The following is a 19806-nucleotide window of genomic DNA, read 5'->3' on the forward strand; positions in this document are numbered from 1 at the left end:
TAAAAAAATGGTCTATTATGTATCTAGGCCCCGGATCAATTTGGGCCAGGCTACTTTCAAATTTAGCCGACAGCCCAACAAATGTCCACTCAGTGACAATAACTCACCATTCATTAGCGTAAATAAAATTAAATATCAAATTAAGGGATTAAACTGGTGTTTTGGGGTACACCAATCAATCATCAGAAAGCAGCTTTTAGTTTTGACCATTGCTCTTCTGTACCTCAAATTTTACCATTCTCATGAAAATTCAAACAAAGCTAAGAATGAATATTCGAAAGCGGACCTATCAATTGACTCAAAGTAGAACAAAAAAAGAAGAAACAAGTGTTTTAAAGTTATTGCAATAAATTTCGATCTCTCTGATCTCTGCATTTTCCCATGCGCACACATACACATAACATATAAGCCAGGGAGCTGCGCGCTTGCACCAATACTACACACTTCTAATTCCAAAGTACAAGAGATCATAAAGCTATCATAATAGCATAGTTTCTTTGTCTTGTTTCTTCTTGGGATTTTCTTGCCCACTTTCTCTTTCTTTCTTTCTCCCTTACCAAGAGAGAAAATCTCCGAGTCCAAAGAAAGAGTTTACTAGAAAAACCCTAAAATTTTCGCATGCTTCACTATCCCCTCTTGCAATCTTGGGAACCCCATATTTAATTTTCCTTTCTTCTAAATCTCTCTCTCTCTCTCTGTGATAAGTGTGTGCTTTGAGACTTATAGACCGACATTCTTTTTTGTCCCAACCGAATGTTTCTTCAAATATCAAAAAAAGAGAAGCCCCACTTCCTTCAACACATTGAAACTTTCCATAAACAAGCGAACAAAACAGATATTCAATGCTAATATACTCTTTTTTTTTTTTTGCCCTCTGTGTTTTATTTTGTGGTTTTTCATTTTTGCATGTTAATGGCAAGCTGAACATATGAGCAGGTTTTAGAATTCTTAGATGTAATAGTACAACTAAGAATTCTAAATAATACATGTTTATAGATGTAATAATACATGTTTATAGATTTATAAATCAATGGAATAATATTATGGACCACTGATCATTAGTGTGCTCGAATATCTAAGTTGTTTGACATTGTGTTTGCCGTTTACTGTTAAATGAACTAAGAAAAAGAAAGAGAGTTGCACTGTTTTGCATGCGATTCACTTTCAATTTTAAATTAAGCCTCGGTGTTCCATTTATTTCAATTGTTTATTCTCATACATACATGGGAAGTCATTCTTAAAAATTTATTCTACAATGTCTGTACAATTTTGCTTTCTTATGACACAAGCAATTATAATTAATCGAGGTAACTTACTAAATCAGCTAATTAGTTAGCGATTAATTACATTGACATCGAATTTGTATAATTATACATTAGTCATTAAGTTTTATCAATTAGCAAAGAAAAATTATGCCCAACTTTGGTATTAATTTGAACACCTCAAAGGCAAATGGGGGTATTAAATAATAAAATATTACACTTGAAAATATAGCAATGCATGCTTAATGAAAAACACCATATGAAAAGAGAGAGAGAGAGAGTTGAGTTGCCCAACCTCAAAAAACAAAAAATGAGATTCAATAGACTCGCCATCACTTGAGTCGCCGACAATACACACTAAGACGACACCATATCCAATTCTTATATTTAATAATAATTTTACGGATTCAATATTTAAGTCTCAAAATGAAATATCATTCGTTTATTGTATGGTAAATATAAAATTATTTATTATTTTATATAGTCATCTAATATATGAATGTTTGTCATGTCAGTTAAGACTTAGATGTAAGATCTTTAGCATTACTTTACGATTAAATATGTGTATATTTCTACCAAAATCACTTGCTAGCATGATGGTGATCATTAACCCACTGGGCTTATATTGCAATATTCTTAAACATTCGACAACACTAATTTCATATTCTACCGTGTAATGAAATTCTCCAGAAAATTTTATGAACCCTACCGGGTGTCGGCCTAAAAGCTAAGCAGCAGCTACACTTGTTCGTGCACATCATCGATAACCCTAGCTCCGTTCAACGTTACCTCGCCACTACAGATCGCAATCATAACACATATTTTCCAAGATTTTATGTCTCAATTAAAATCCCCTATGAAAAATAAAAATAAAAATATATAACTTATCCTAGTAAAGAATAATCTGTAGGACAAGGACCAAGTGATTGATATGATCAAGACCATTCATGTAATATCAACGTACGCTAACGCCATCATCAAATCATCAAAGCATCTTCTTGTTGCATATCGGTCCATCAAGTGATTCCACACAGTTATTCCCATGCACCTCTGGTGCACCCAAGCACGTCAGCGTATCATGCAAGCAAAACAAATTAAATGGAAAAGTAAAAGTATCTTTAATATGAAGTGGTAGCTGTGTATGGATGCTAAATCAGTCAAAAATTGTCAAAACACTCTTTTTCCCTTGACAAAACCGTGACGACGATCAAATCCCTCGAGATTATACACCCCTTAATGCCAATCAAATCATCATACCCTCGACTTTTACGATTAATAACATTAATGTCCGTTTGATGAAAGTAATCTCGTGGTATCAAATCAAGAAATCGTAGGTGTATTTGTGACATTTAAAGAACTGTAATGCAGGCACTATCTGAGAAAATGAGATCATGCACCGTTGAAACTTGAAACAGGTCGTATCCCAGGTTTACATTTACATCTGCTGTAAAGACACTTTTGTCCTCCCTCCTATTAAAGAAGTTTATTCGAACCAATCCATTTGCATAATCCAATATAAGTTCTGTAATTCAATATTTTCTCTATTTCGAATTTCGATAAAAATGATAAATTTTATGCGTTGGAATTATTTTAATATTTTTTAATTGATCAGATAGTGATAAATACAATTCAATATGTTAGCAGGACAATGCCTGTTAAGTGATAGTTTAATATATCAAAATTAAAATCTAAATTAAAAGTGTGAACTATAGGAAAATAAGAAATAAATCTGTCCGTATGTATATAATTTATCATGAAAATACTCGAATTCTTAGCTAAAAAAAAAAGGTGTGGAGGTTTCCACCCACTCAACTTAAAAATTATTAACATCTTTAAAAGATCTTTAAAACGACATAATAACTAGATTACGATAATTTTGAGTTATATTTCATAATTTAACATTCTTAAGTGATCAAAAAATCAATAATAATTAACAAATACTACTATTATGACGATATTAAATACTCAAATTGTGAAGCACGATATTACAGGTGCCATAATCAAAAAGCCAAAATTAAAAAAAAGTTCACATAAAAAATTAGGGGGTGTTTTTAAGAATTAGAATGCCAATATCCATATTCCCTCCTGCCCAAAGGAAGGACATGCATGTAATTGTAAATATTAGGGATTACAGTCTCATCAAATTTGACACAGACATCTTCACAAAATCTTTTTATCCTCCACAAATTAATTATTAAATAATCCGCAATTCAATTATTTAATTAAAAAACAAAAATAATTATTTATTTCCCATTATATATAAACTGATCACACTTTACAATTGACATTCATCACTTCCTCCCTATCAATGTCTGTCTCTTCTTCCCTGTTGAACAACAACATGCAGAAAAGCACCTTCCACACCACCACCGTTCCATTCTTCTCGATGCCCGACACGTTCCAAACACCGGAAACGTTTCGGTTCTTCACCGAAACCCAATCTCTTTGTGGGCCGATATTTAATTCCAACCTCTCATTTCCTTCGCTCCCTGCCCTGAACTACCTTAACCCACCTCATTACTTCCCTTACTTGACCGATGTTTCGGTTGATTCTTCACTCTTCGACTCTGAAACAAAAACCGAATCGCCAGTATTTCTTTCTGAAAACAAGAAAAAAGCCGTGACCGAGACCGAAACGGATGCTGCCACACCTCCGGTTCTCGATGGAATCGCTGCCGTTGTTGGCCTTAACGTTCTTTTCGGGACAAAAACAAATCCTACTAAGAAAACCGAAACTCCCGACGCTGTCGAGGAAAATATCGGGTCGCCGAGAAAAAATGATAATAATACAATCCCAGTGCAAAAGAACTACAGAGGGGTGAGAAAGAGGCCGTGGGGGAGATGGTCGGCGGAGATACGGGACCGCATAGGGCGGTGCCGACACTGGCTCGGCACGTTCGATACTGCGGAGGAGGCGGCGCGCGCGTACGATGCGGCGGCCAGGCGCTTGAGGGGGTCGAAAGCAAGGACCAACTTCGAAATCCCCTCGGTTCTGCCACCTATTGCGACGTCTTGCTCGTCGCCGTCCTCTTCCGGTGAAGTGAAGAAAGCGAAGGGGAAAGTCATCAACAGTAACAGCAGTGGAAGGAGGAATAAGTGTTCAGTTGTGACTTCAATGGCCCATTTGTTTTCAAATAATGCTATTAGTTTTAATAATAATGGGTTTGATCATCATCAAGCTAAGAGGAATGCAAAGGCAAAGGATACTAATACTCTGGAGCTTGATTTGAAGCTTGGTGTTGGCCTTGCTGCTAAAAGGAATACTGCTGCATCTGCTCCATCAATGGCTGTTTAGTGTTTCTATTAGTTGTGTTAATTACTAAGATATAATTAAATGTAGTGTCATTAGTGTTTTTTTATTTTTATTTTTTAGTGTTCTGCATGTGCATGCAAAGCTAGCTAAATATGCAAGCAGAATTTAAGAATATATATAATTAATGGGTGCTTTTTGATATAGCTAATGAGGTATGTATATATGATGGTAATATTTCCTTCTATGTATTTCTAGCTTTCTTTATAAGTTGCGCTTTACGGCCATCTGGGTTCATGTTTTACATAAATGTTTTAATGTTTTCTTCTTGACACAATGCTGATTATTTTGAGAGCTTTGAACGTTTTATTGCCAAATGGATCCCTGGAGTCTTGCATGTTTTGCACAAACAGAGATCACTTGACTAAGAGTCGTGTGAGACTCAGAATTACCCCTTTCTATAAGGCTTCTGAGTTCTTAGCTATATAGCCAATCGTTCAACTTTTTGAAGATTTGCTAGCGGTAGCTGGCCCTATATAACATCACAGATCATACGGCAAAATCTAAATTACTGTGGAGACCTTTGATTTCTAGAATGTATGTACAAGATGTACAGTTACCTTTTTTCTTTCCTTTATACACTATTTCACATTTTCAATTGAAGAAAATAGGATCATCATTATTACACTCAAAAAGCCTACTAGAATACCCAAGGTATGTAAAGGTTAGGGTTTTTTTTTAAAGTCGCCCATGAAAACCGGGTGATGAGCTAAAACGTACAAGATTGTAGAAACATATTTATAATCAATTAATTTGACGCCTTTCGGGTTTTGGGGGTTGGGGGGGGGGGGGGGTTTGTGGAATCTGACAAAATGGGATGGAGAATGCAATTGATTGGGATGAAGATAAAGATGCGAGAGTGTTGTGCAGTACGCCACCTCTAGAGGTGAGGCCAAGATTCAGATTCAAAATCTAAAACAAATCAGTTCCTTCTTATTACTGTTTGCGTCAGAGAGTGATAGAAAGATAGATATGTACGACTAGTCCACTAGAGAGAGACTGGTTTTCAAATCAATCTTAAATTTCATCATCTTGGGCCGAGATATAGGTTGTGGTGAAGAATTGATATGGAGCAATCTCGAGGCTAAGTGCTTCTTCAATTGCCTTATGATAGAAATGCTATTATGCTACTAGTGATTGCTTACCGGACTGACTTTGATTGCAGAGGGTAATTTGTAGACTTGAAGTAATTATACTTGCCATTAATGTTGATTATGATTGTGAGTGTTAATCTCTGTAAGATTATGAGCTGGATTGTTTATACATTAATTTCAAATATTCTTCTATCTTACAATTAATGTAGAAGATACGCTCCTCACATAAATAATAAATAGATCTCACACATATATTGTTCATATAAGGAAAATGTATCTTACATTAATTGTAAGATAGTATTTGCCTAATTTGAATTGAATCTCATCTAACATGCAAGTTAGCTTCTCAATAATGGCAAAACCTAGAGGGTATTAGATGATAGGCTAGGTCTTTCATTTCACATATTCTCAAAAGCTACCTAACTGACAAGTTAAAAATTGTTCAAAAGCTAAAAAATTTAGCTGAAAGTTCATTCGTGCACAGCCATGTAAGATTATCTCTTTTAAAAAGAAATAATATCAAAAGAGTCGAGAATGACCAATAATATTTGGAGGCCGCTATTTTACAGTTGTTGTAAGGTACAATTTCTCATATAAACAGTATTTAAGTCTAAAGATAGTATTGTTCATGTGAGAGGTTGTACCTTACAGCAGCGGTAAGGTAGCTCTTCCCATAATATTTTACTATATAAGCACAATTATTAGGTTATATTTGACTAAAGTATTATAAATTGGGATAATATCTAAACATAAAATAGAACTATGAACACTAATAAAATATAAAATCAAAAGAAAAATAAAATGTTTAATGCATTAAAGTCTCATGAAATACTAAAAGAATTTTACGAGACTGGCTTATTTGCCTCAGTTATTATAGGTGAAAAACTACATTCTAATAAGAAGTAGAATATAGTGCAGTGTCTGCAACAACAACACATATTACCACCAACAATATAACATAGTCGACTACCAATAATACAACACAAACAAGAAAAAAAACATTAAAATTAAAAAATTGCAAAGAAAAAGAAAAATATAGAGCCACTAAAACAAAGCAATTCTCTGAATAGTCTACTCGTTGAACCCTGCCTAAGGCCATCAGAATCTTGACACACCATTTTTTAAGCCAACCTCCAACTCCAAAATAGGCCTACCCTCCCTCTCTGGACATGGTAGCAATCATCTGAGGATACCAAAAATAACCTCTTTAAGCAACGGCACCATGATAACAACAATGACAACAACCAACCAATCAATAGCTATAGTATCATACTGATACGAGAATTATCCAAAAAAATAATAATAATAAAATAAAATGATTGTTTCCAAGATGGTTCTTAAATGCATGTTATTAGAAGACCGTGGCTTATCTCATTAGATAGCACCATATATGGATGATTGTCATTTAAGATAAATTCGAACAAGAATATCCATTTACTTCTTTTTTTGGTGGTCTATTAAAATTCAACCCATAAATAACGAGGTTTATCTTTGTTTATATTCAAAAGTCAATCTATGTTACATTAGCTCCAACATTACATCTCCCAAATTTATTACTTATTTTTAAATTCTTAATTACAAGTTAATATGTCGCAAATGTTTCTTTACATATATTCTCAATTTTTTTTCTTTCAGCAGTAGTAAATTTACCTAAATTAATTAATACCCACCCACAGAACATTTTGGCCGAGTGGGATCACTGAGTTAATCAATACCCACCCACACAATTACGTAATAAGTATTCAAAATTTATGACATAAATTTAACGTTTTGTCTGCCCCATGGTCAGTTAGATACACAAGATAAGTTCAGATATACTTACAGCTTTTATACTTACAGCTTTTAACTGACATGAAAATCTAGCCCCCCACATCAATATGAAGTTCTAGATGTGATGAACGTCATCAATATATCAAATAAAATCGTTCTGTCTTTAAAATTTCACCCTTCATTTACTTCCTACTCATTATCGTTATTAATATATCATTTCTTTTTTTTCTTTTTTTTTTTGGGGGTAAGTATTATTGTCTAATGGCATTCAAAGCCCTCATTTATGTTGGCAGGTTTTAAACCCTAGCCTCGTTGTATATATACTTAAAAGTAGCCATGTTTGCAAATCAAATTACAACATCATGTTGGATAATATTAAAATGGATTTTTTTTTAACATTTGGTGTATATATATTCACGCATACAGTTGATTTTATACAGTTAAAGTTGTTGCTCATTAAATTATTTATTATGTATAATATCATACTTGTATTGTATCGCATAATATTATTTGTAATAAATTTGAATATTTAACGTTCATGTTATACATCACATTATTTATTATTACTTTAAAAAAAACTCCAACAATATTATCGAGATAGCAACAATTGTCCATCGATTTTAGAGAGAGTTTAATTTCTTATTTTTATCATCGGAGATGCTTTAAAGCAGAGATTTCAGAGAGCCAAGCAGAAGCTGGCAAAAAGTACAACCGTACACGTGCAGAGCACCTGAATACGCCAGCTTGGGGATACGACATTTTTTGAGCAGAAATAAACGTGTGGGTTAAAAAGCAGGCACCTTACTTGGGGAATTTAATCTTTAGAGGGGACGATGGACGATGATGCACGATGGAGATGAATTATTATGCTTAATTGAGATTGGCTTAAATCTTAATTACCTTTTAATTCATATTTATTTGGTGTATTTACTTTAATATTGAAATTTTAATTTCTCGAGTTTAGTAATAATGATGAACTTGATACCCATTTGCCACCCCTAATTAATGAGCACTATCACTTACTGTTGCTGAGCGCTGATAGTTGATAGCTGAAGGGCAACAGTACAGTAGAGAGAATCCCGGCATGAGTTACAAGGTTGATATTGGAAGTAAAGCTGCAAGTGACTGTTTGTTTCAGCAGTGACCCCGTGACGTAATTATCTTTTAATGCATGCTCTTAAGTCTTAAATCATCGTTGCAGTTTCATTTTTCTCTATTATCAGTCACAAATTTATATAAGACAAACGTCAAAAGTGTGATTTCTGAAAAATGTTTTTGCGGGGTTGAACAACTTTAATTGACTCAAACAAAAGAAATATGCCCATATAAGCCGCCGAACCAAAAGTTTTCTGTTGGTCATTCTAAGCATCTCAATTCCTACGGGTGTTTCGTGGATATAATTTTACAAATTAGATATTATTCTATATTTCATTCATAATTTTTTAGATTATAAATTTTTAATTTAACAAAATTCATAAATTGGTGAAATTTAATTAAAATTCAATCTATACATCTACGTATTTGATGTGAATTTGACTCAATCCATATCTATTCTATTATTTTATAGATTTGTTTGTGAACCAAAAACTTTTAATTATATCCTATCCATAAACAAATTAAATATAAAAATAAGTTTACTACCGATCAAATTTAAAATTGAATAAGAATTAAATAAATTAATTGTTAAAATAAAGTTAGAATAATACATTCAAATTTTAAAAATATAACACACTGGAAAGAATAAATCTTATTGATTTAGATCAATATATGAAAATTAATTGTTTAGGAAGCTATACTTGTTTATTTAATTATTCAATATTTTTAATTTAATCCAATTCATCAATCCATGAATCAGATTTTTATGAATTAAATTTTTACATATCAGACGAATTAAGCGGATCAGATTAGATTCTGAACACCTCTATCAATTCCTACGATTGCAACCATTAAAAAAAATTTAAAATTCTTATGATCAGAAGTGAAGTGTCGTTCATTCTTTGAATAATTGATGAATTATAAGTAATTGTCTAAATTATGGAAGAAATAAATAGTACGCCAACAATTTATCAAGAAACTCGTTTTTCCTTTATATTTATAGTTGTTGGATTGGGTTAATTCCGTCATGCCCCCAAATGTTTCAACATTTTCCACCGCGTCCCCAAATATTTCAACAATGCTCACTCCACACCCAAATCCGTTATTTTGACCGTTTATTCTAACTGTCAAAGGGAAAATTTGAAAGTTGATTCCCTAAATATTATTTGATGATGATAAATTAAATTTATTTGATAATTTAATTGATGAGATTATTATTAATTACCTTTAAATACAAATTTTTAATATAAATATTAATTATTAAATTAGCATTTTATCTCATTTTATTCTTCTCTAATTCAAGATAAGGGGTATTTCGGATAATTACTTAAATTTCAAATAGCTCCGTTAAAAATAACGGTCAAATTAATTAAATTGGGTGTGGAGTGGGCATTTTCAAAACATTTGGGTGCACAGTAAAAAATATCAAAACATTTGGGGGCTGGGTGGAAATAACCCTGTTGGATTTGGCCTTATTCTTGACTTTCAAAGCTTCAAAGACTAGTGTTGTACTGTTGTACCATAAAAGATATTCTGATACCCAGGTCAGCATTTTAGATGTGAAAGAATTGGTAAAAACAGTTAAAAAATGTATAATAAGAAAAAAAAGGATACCAGTAAGCAGTCCGGAGGAGCCCACTATTACTCCTCCGGAGATCTCGCCTCTTCTCTTTTTAGACAACAGTTCTAGCCTCTATTTTTCTCGGTTGTGGTGGTGTGTAGTCGTATTGCCTTTTCTTTTAGGCATCACTTATTTATACAGTGTTCTTTTTTTAAAGATTAAAGAATAAACTTTAACCTCTTTCTTTATTCTTTTTGTATTCTTTTCATTACTTATCGCACAATAAGATTTAGTTAGTAGTAAATGACACGTTATTTGCTTACTGATGTGCCAATGGTTACCTACAATGTAATATTGTACTTGAAAAATATAATATAATATATTATATATCCAATTTGTTTGAATGTGTCATCATTCATTCTTGGAAATTTACGCCTTAAGATTAACATGACCACTTGATCAGCCATTGAAACCGTCGTCAAAAATAATATTAAACATAACTATACACATTTTGTTTTGGTTTTATATTTTTAGGTGATTCCAAATTTTTAGTTCAGAGTACTAGATAATTTATCTTGTAAGAAACCCTTTAGTCTAGGACTAGGAACCTTCCAATTCAATCACTAGTTAATTTAATTTAGGGATTTGGTTACATTATATTAGAAAACGGATTATTCTATGCTTGCTCAATAGTATATAGTATTAATGCCCCATAATGTATTTTTGACCTTACAAGCCTTTTCACCATTATGTATTTAATTACCCAATATACATCATCATCATCGAAATTTCTCTGCTAATTAGTTGAAAACTCATACAAATTATGGGCAACTATTTATCAGTCTCAATTTCTTGTGATGCAATTTTCTCTCGTTGCTAGATTGCAGTACTAGAAAAGCTGTTGGGAAAATATGCTCTTTAAAAGCATATGTGTTTATTTAATTGTAATAAACAATTTTTTCTAATTAATAAAATAAATGAGGTATTTTATTCAAATATCTTAATTGCATTAATATTTGTATTAAAGTCCATTTAATCATATTATATGTATTTATGTGATCACCATGTGGATTCACAGAAGACATAAATACAAGTTATCTTATGATTAAATAAATTTAGTTCGCAGTTGATAAATAAAGTTGGGCACTTTATTTAGGTATAGACTGTAATAAATTCATTGAATGATTTGTCTTAATCATGTATGAATTTATTGATGTAGTACGACTACATTGAACAGGATCACATATGAGATTTAATTAACTTTGTAATAACTGTCAGACTTATTAAATCTCATAGGCGTTGATTTTATTGTAATCTTAATCTTGAGTTAATTATGATTTCATGATTGTGATTGTTATTTCATTTGAGTTACCTATGGGCACGACACATCCTTGTGATCAAGATTACCCGGTATCTTGGTGGGAGCAATTATGAGTATTGGAGTTATGGATTAATAATATAGAATTTGTACAACACATCTCTTGATAGGTTTTCGGTACTTGATCATAGAATTCTCTGGCCAGAGTGTGTCAACATATTTAGTATGTTGAAAATGATCATTAGAGAAAACCAGTAAGGATCAAGGAATAAGATGTTATTAAATTGATTGGACAGTTGAGATATCAATTTAATTAACGATGTGGTACAAAGGATTGTGCAGTAAAGAAATCAATGTGGCTTGGGACGAATTATTATTCGAGCATACAATTATGGAAGTCAGTTCCAATCTTTTAGTGGAGTAGATTTGGAATTAAATAATTGGGCTAGTTTAATTACATGCCTAATTATTGTAGCCACTATTGTATGTTCCCAAATGATCCCCGGGTTAGCTCATTTAATTGATTGCACCACTACTGGACTAATAAGTAAGATAACTAGCAATTTGGGTCAAAAGCCTAAATATATCATTTAGTGGGAGGCTCCATTTAATTAACTTTTGTATAAGGGGCCTTATGTTATTTTACAAGGTGGGTGCCCTATTGAAAAAGCAAATAACGTGGGTTTTGATTTTTCATTATTTGGAGCCTAGGGTTTTCACTAAAGGGAGATATATAAGGCTTATTTTTCTCAACAGAAAAAAAAAGAAGAAGCCACTTTATACAAATCAGAGAATAAGATTTTTCTCTCCATTATTGAGAGAAAGATTTTCTCGTGCTAGTTACTTTGGTAGTGATAAAGGCGCCCACACGTCAAGTGCAGATCGAACCTGAGTCATAACCTGGAAGATCATTGGTGACAGTTCGTGATCTAACAAGCGTGGTGGTGACGGATCGTGATCTAACATGAGTGGTGGTGGCAGATCGTGATCTAGGAGCCTAAATCACTTCAGCGGAAAAAGCCAACTCGGATTTGCAAGGTACGATTTCTAGAATACGAATTCTTATATATTATATGAGAGCGATCTTCAAAAGGTTTTATAAAAATTTAAAAACCTGATTTTTCCCCAACAATTGGTATCAGAGCCATCTCATATTAATATATAAGAATTTCGTATGAAATCATTCTTGAAATTTATGTATTAGAGTGGCACAATTTATTCAGATATATATTAATTGTTTAATATATGAATAAAACATGTTTTGTTTTGTCTTAATTCATGGTTAGATTTTCCGTTGTATTTTTTCTTTGGATCTGTAACAAGAGGGGTGATTTTTTTTATCATCATGTTTCTCTCTTGATTTATTTTACTGTTATAGAATTTTTGTAAGCCAAAATTGGCGTAGGAAATTTGTAAATCGCTAGAGATTCATCACGCGACGACAAAGGAACTAACGCCGGATTTTTCAGCAGCAGTCACCAACAAACAGTGCACAGCAACCAGCGTGCGCGGTCAGTGTGGCCAGCAGCGCGCGCTGCGAGCACAGCAAGCAGCGAGCAAGCGCTGGCGCACGCAGCTCGCGCAGCTGCAACGCGCGCGGCCAGCGTGGCCAGTGGCGCGCGCTGCACGTGCAGCAGAAGCGTGCGCCGGTTTGGTCAGTCTCCGGTGATGTGGTGACGTTCGGCTGGCATCTGAACAGTGGTGGCCGTTTGTGGAGATGGCGGCTGGGGAAGAAGAGGAAAAGAAAAATGTGATTTTAGGGTTCCATAGTTTTTATCGTGGAGGTCCCTATAGTTTCATATTTTTCAGTTGGGCAGAAACGTTTTTTAATTTTTTGCATTTAAGTCCAAAAACCGTTTTGGGCTTAAAGAATCCTAGTTTTAAGCCCAATTTCAATTAGGCTTAATGGATTAAAAAAATGCATAGACAAAATTAAATACATTAAATTTATTTTTGGTCCAAAAGTTTTATTTTAATAAAAAAAATTTAATTATTTATTTATTTCCTTTAAAAATTAAAATTGGACCAATTATAAATTTAAAAGCACAATTTTCCCTAGTCCATTAACAAAGACAAGATTATGGAAGATGGACATTAACAAGAAGCCCAATGAAGATTAGGCTTAGGTTAATGTATTTTTTTTATTATTAGGAAAGCCATGAATTAAGATTATTTAATTATTTTTCTATATGTTATGTTTTGGATGATAACATGCCATATAGAATAGGTAGTGCCACTCTATGCATAATGATACATGTCATTCATTAATTATGAATTTCATTATATTGTTTGTAATTTGCACATGCTTAATAATATTTGATATCATCTAGATGATATTATAGGAAGCATGCAATTAACAATATGTATGTTTTAAAAAGGAAAAACCAATTTTAAAATATTGAGTGGGAGAAGGAAAATTCAAGATAATTTTCCCACGGGCTCCATTGTTAGTTCAATAATAAAATTATATATATACCTCGACTTCATGATACGGTGATGCTCCCTACGGAGGGTATATATATTAGATATTTTATTTGATGAACTTCTTCAAAGATAAAATTGAAATATTTTTCAATCGATTGTTCACCCCAACGGTGACTATTGATATGAAAAATACGTAGATTGAAACAATGGTTATACACTCAACTAAAGTTTGTTATTAACCTTCCCAACGAAGCTCTGTTAACAAATTTAGGCCCAAAAAGATAACGATAATTATTTATCATGTCTCTACATGAAAGTAAATAATCCAATGGGTAATTGGGTCTAGTAAGTATAGACATGACTTCCCCACCGGATAGCTTGTCAAAGCAGTACTAGATTATCGTTACAATAAATTAAAATGCATTTATGGTTTTTTGCATTTTTGTCATTTATTGTGAATATTGTTTCAAAGTATTTATGCATGTGTATTTTGTTTTTTCAGAAAATGTCTTCCATCAACCCATTATTAATTATCCTTGTTAAAAATGAACTCACTGGCGAAAATTATTTAGATTGGAAACGCAATCTATTTAATATTCTCACTGCTAAGGGAAGCAAATATGTGTTGACCCAGCCTTGCCCTCCTGAACCATCGTTATACGATTATAGAAATCAGAGGGAGCCTTATGAGAAATGGTGCGAAGCTAACAAAATGGCTAAGCGCTATATATTGGCTTCGATTTCTGTGGAACTGTATAAGAAACATCGGAGCATGGAAACAGCCACTGAAATAATGGCTAGTCTTCATCAGATGTTTGGGCAAAATACCCATTTTGCCAGAGAAGCAGCATTAAAACGTATTACGGACACTAAGATGGAAGAGGGCACAAAAGTTCGTGATCATGTCCTCAAAATGATGGACTATTTGAATGAGGTTGAGATTCATGGTGTTCAAATCAATGATAAATCAAAGATTAACATGGTGATTGAATCTTTACCTGATACATTCAAAGAGTTTAAGGTCAGTTATATCTTAAACAATAAAGATATGACCTTAATTGAATTAATGCACGAACTACATGCTATAGAAGAATTTTATCATAGCAGAAAACTTCCTGAAAAAGGATTCTCTTCAAGGCTTAAGTCGAAAGACAAGAATGAGCAAGCAAGAGTTGGGATCGGAAAACTGTCCACTAAAAGAAGTGGCAAGCCAAAAGGCAAGTGTTACAAATGTGGACAGAAGGGTCACTGGAAGAAAGATTGTCCTAAGATTATTAAAATCAGGTATAGGAAATCTTTAAGCTTCCTAATTAGTTCAGATTTCTATTGATTCATACAATAATGAATTCTGAGATAACTAATCTTATTTGTAATTCATTTATTTGGTTTTCAGGAAACCAAGAGATTAAGTGAAGAAAGCTTCAAACAGCAGTTGAGGACGTGCTAGTTTATATCAATTGAAAGACTAGATCAATTTTACAAGACTTTAGTTTTGATATTTGTCTTTATATTAGAGGAATTTAATTTCGGTGGCTTGTTTTAATAAACAGGAGTACACTGTTATTTATGGATCCTCTGTTTATTACTTATTTTGGTTATTTATAAAGACAATTTATATCATAGAAGTACATTGATCTATTCAAAGTAAGATATAATGATAAAAAGTATATGCATTTATCTAAGAAAAGAAATGTTTCTTCTAACCAAAAATCACCTCTGATATTTATGCTTAAGTCATATAAACTATAATAAGATTTTAAGAAAATGATTAATGATAGACTTGTTGGCCTATTAAGATTGATCATTGTAACTCTATAAATCTTATTTAGAAAAGTAATATGACAAGGATGCTCTTCATGAGCTAAAAGCATAACATTGTATTTGATGATTTAGCGCATACAAATGTATACGGACTAATCATTTTACATGTTATAAGAGGTTATGAGTATTCTATCAATCTTGTTGATGAATATTCATTTTATTTATGTTTGTCTAAATGCGTCATGATTCCATTGCTTTTGAAATTCAAAAGAGAACGTGGATAAGACAGAAGCAATTAGACAGGAACATAAAAAAACTTCGATATGATCGAAACAAAGAATATCTCTATGGAGAATTCAAGTACTATTTGGTTGTCAATGAACACTATGATACAATAGTGTAATTAAATGGAGAAACAAGATTCTTTTGGATAAGACAAGATATATACTAAGTGGTTTATCATTTACCTTTTTTGATTCCAGATACTAGAATTTGAAACTACAAAGTTTATTGAACTAAGTTTCATCTATCTCGGTGTCTACTACTCCAAGATATTATGAAAAAGTCACAAACATAGTTTGAGACACATTCGTATTTGGAGTTTACTAGAATCAGAGATAGAGCAGATGAATTCGTGTTCAGAAGCTTGCATGTTTTAGGTATCTTAAAGGAATAAGGGAAAGTCTGAATTATAGTCCTCAAGATAGGAATGTATTTATAGAAATATTATTTACTTTCTTTGAGGAAGACTATATAATGACTTATAACCTAAGAGTAAGGTAAAACTAGAGAAGCAAAAGAGATCAGGTTGATGCTCAGCTTTCAACACCTGTTATAGAACAGGAAGAACAACAACAACCAGCTGATCAGTACAGGATTATCCTTGAACAACCATCACTTTTAGAACCTCGTCGTAGTGGGAGGGTAACTAGGTTACCTGAGAGATACATGTTTTTGGGAGAAACCTATAAGGCTATCTCAGATGAACATGTATAAGATCCCACTAGTTACAACGAAGCTCTAATAGATAGATATGTTGAATTTTGGAAAAAGGCCATGAATCAAGAAATGGAATCTATGTATTCCAATAAAGTCTGGGAACTTGTAGAGGCACCAAATGGGGTAAAACCTATAGGGTGCAAGTGGATCTACAAGAGAAAAAGAGGAGTAGACGAAAAGGTGGAAACATTTAAAGCAAGATTAGTAGCCGAATGGTTTACTCAGAAAGAAGGAATCAATTATGAGGAAACCTTTTCTCCGGTTGCTATGCTTAAATCCATCAGGATTCTGCTCTCCATTGCTGCAGTGCTAGATTATGAAATTTGGCAAATGGATGTCAAGACTGCCTTTCTTAAACGGGCATCTTGAAGAAAACATCTACATGCAGCAACCAGATGGATTTATACAAAAAGGCCAAGAACACATGGTATGTAAGTTGCAGAGATCCATTTATGGATTGAAGCAAGCATCCCGGTCATGGAACATCAGATTTGATCAAGCGATAAAATCGTTTGGATTCATTCAGAACATTGATGAACCATGTGTGTACAAGAAAATTCAAGAAAAATTTGTAACCTTCCTAATTCTTTATGTAGACGATATTCTTCTAATTGGAAACGATATAGGAGTGTTGACTACAATAAAGAGTTGGTTAGCAAAACAATTTGATATGAAAGACCTGGGAGAGGCAAGTTATATTCTTGGTATCAAGTTACTACGAGACCGGAAGAATAAAACTTTAGCCTTGTCTCAAGCGGTCTATATCGATAAGATATTGGCTAGATTTAGCATGGAAAATTCCAAGACTGGTTTATTACCATTCAGACATGGAATTACATTCTCTAAGGATCAATCACCTAAAACATCTGAAGAGATAGAGAGAATGAGACGAGTTCCCTATGCAACAGCTGTGGGAAGTCTCATGTATGCCATGCTTTGTACTAGGCCAGACATCTGTTTTGCGGTATGGATGGTTAGCAGATATCAATTTAATCCTGGACCTCAATACTGGACTGCAGTCAAGCATATTATAAAGTATTTGAAAAGAACTAAAAATTATATGCTTGTGTATTCTGGTGATGAACTTATTCCAGTGGGTTATACTGATTCTGACTTTAAGTCAGATAGGGATTCCAGAAAATCTACTTCTGGCTATGTGTTTGCATTGGGAAGTGGAGCTATTAGTTGGATGAGTGTGAAACAATCTTGTATCACAGACTCAATAACTAAAGCTGAATATGTGGCTACATCTGAAGCTGCAAAAGAAGCTATATGGCTCTGCAAGTTCCTACAAAATCTTGAGGTGGTACTTGTTGTAACTGCACCCCTTAAACTATTTTGTGATAATGGTGGTGCGGTAGCTCAATCTAAGGAACCAAGGAACCACAAGAAACAAAACATATTAAAAGGAAGTATCATCTTATAAGGGAATAGTGTAGAAAGGTTATATAAAAGTACCCCAAATGGCATTAGATGCTAAATTGCAGATCTTATTACAATGGCCATTAGTGGGAAACCTTTATAACCTGCACTTAGAGCCCTAGAGCATGTGCAATATGCCAGATATGCTTTGAGAGCTAGTGGGAGATTGTTGGGAAAATATGCTCTTTAAAAGCATATGTGTTTATTTAATTGTAATAAACAATTTTTTCTGATTAATAAAATAAATGAGGTATTTTATTCAAATATCTTAATTGCATTAATATTTGTATTAAAGTCCATTTAATCATATTATATGTATTTATGTGATCACCATGTGGATTCACAGAAGACATAAATACAAGTTATCTTATGATTAAATAAATTTAGTTCGCAGTTGATAAATAAAGTTGGGCACTTTATTTAGGTATAGACTGTAATAAATTCATTGAATGATTTGTCTTAATCATGTATGAATTTATTGATGTAGTACGACTACATTGAACAGGATCACATATGAGATTTAATTAACTTTGTAATAACTGTCAGACTTATTAAATCTCATAGGCGTTGATTTTATTGTAATCTTAATCTTGAGTTAATTATGATTTCATGATTGTGATTGTTATTTCATTTGAGTTACCTATGGGCACGACACATCCTTGTGATCAAGATTACCCGGTATCTTGGTGGGAGCAATTATGAGTATTGGAGTTATGGATTAACAATATAGAATTTGTACAACACATCTCTTGATAGGTTTTCGGTACTTGATCATAGAATTCTCTGGCCAGAGTGTGTCAACATATTTAGTATGTTGAAAATGATCATTAGAGAAAACCAGTAAGGATCAAGGAATAAGATGTTATTAAATTGATTGGACAGTTGAGATATCAATTTAATTAACGATGTGGTACAAAGGATTGTGCAGTAAAGAAATCAATGTGGCTTGGGACGAATTATTATTCGAGCATACAATTATGGAAGTCAGTTCCAATCTTTTAGTGGAGTAGATTTGGAATTAAATAATTGGGCTAGTTTAATTACATGCCTAATTATTGTAGCCACTATTGTATGTTCCCAAATGATCCCCGGGTTAGCTCATTTAATTGATTGCACCACTACTGGACTAATAAGTAAGATAACTAGCAATTTGGGTCAAAAGCCTAAATATATCATTTAGTGGGAGGCTCCATTTAATTAACTTTTGTATAAGGGGCCTTATGTTATTTTACAAGGTGGGTGCCCTATTGAAAAAGCAAATAACGTGGGTTTTGATTTTTCATTATTTGGAGCCTAGGGTTTTCACTAAAGGGAGATATATAAGGCTTATTTTTCTCAACAGAAAAAAAAGAAGAAGCCACTTTATACAAATCAGAGAATAAGATTTTTCTCTCCATTATTGAGAGAAAGATTTTCTCGTGCTAGTTACTTTGGTAGTGATAAAGGCGCCCACACGTCAAGTGCAGATCGAACCTGAGTCATAACCTGGAAGATCATTGGTGACAGTTCGTGATCTAACAAGCGTGGTGGTGACGGATCGTGATCTAACAGGAGTGGTGGTGGCAGATCGTGATCTAGGAGCCTAAATCACTTCAGCGGAAAAAGCCAACTCGGATTTGCAAGGTACGATTTCTAGAATACGAATTCTTATATATTATATGAGAGCGATCTTCAAAAGGTTTTATAAAAATTTAAAAACCTGATTTTTCCCCAACAAAAGCAACATATGTACGTGAGCCGAAAATAATCATGTAGCTTTGCGGAATGCATTGCAAAAGTTGATTGAAGCA

At 33.1% G+C, this 19806-nt stretch overlaps 1 protein-coding gene across 1 annotated transcript; it reads left to right on the plus strand.

The window, feature by feature from the left end:
• The first annotated feature begins 3570 nt into the window (after positions 1 to 3570).
• LOC102630980 (ethylene-responsive transcription factor ERF084) lies at positions 3571 to 4723 on the plus strand. Its single transcript, XM_006465218.2, has one exon. The coding sequence runs from the start codon at positions 3571 to 3573 to the stop codon at positions 4555 to 4557; it is 987 nt and encodes a 328-aa protein (XP_006465281.2). The 3' UTR covers positions 4558 to 4723.
• The last annotated feature ends 15083 nt before the right edge of the window (positions 4724 to 19806 follow it).

The sequence above is a fragment of the Citrus sinensis genome, chromosome 7 (genome assembly GCF_022201045.2).
Source record: "Citrus sinensis cultivar Valencia sweet orange chromosome 7, DVS_A1.0, whole genome shotgun sequence".
Lineage (NCBI taxonomy): Eukaryota > Viridiplantae > Streptophyta > Magnoliopsida > Sapindales > Rutaceae > Citrus > Citrus sinensis.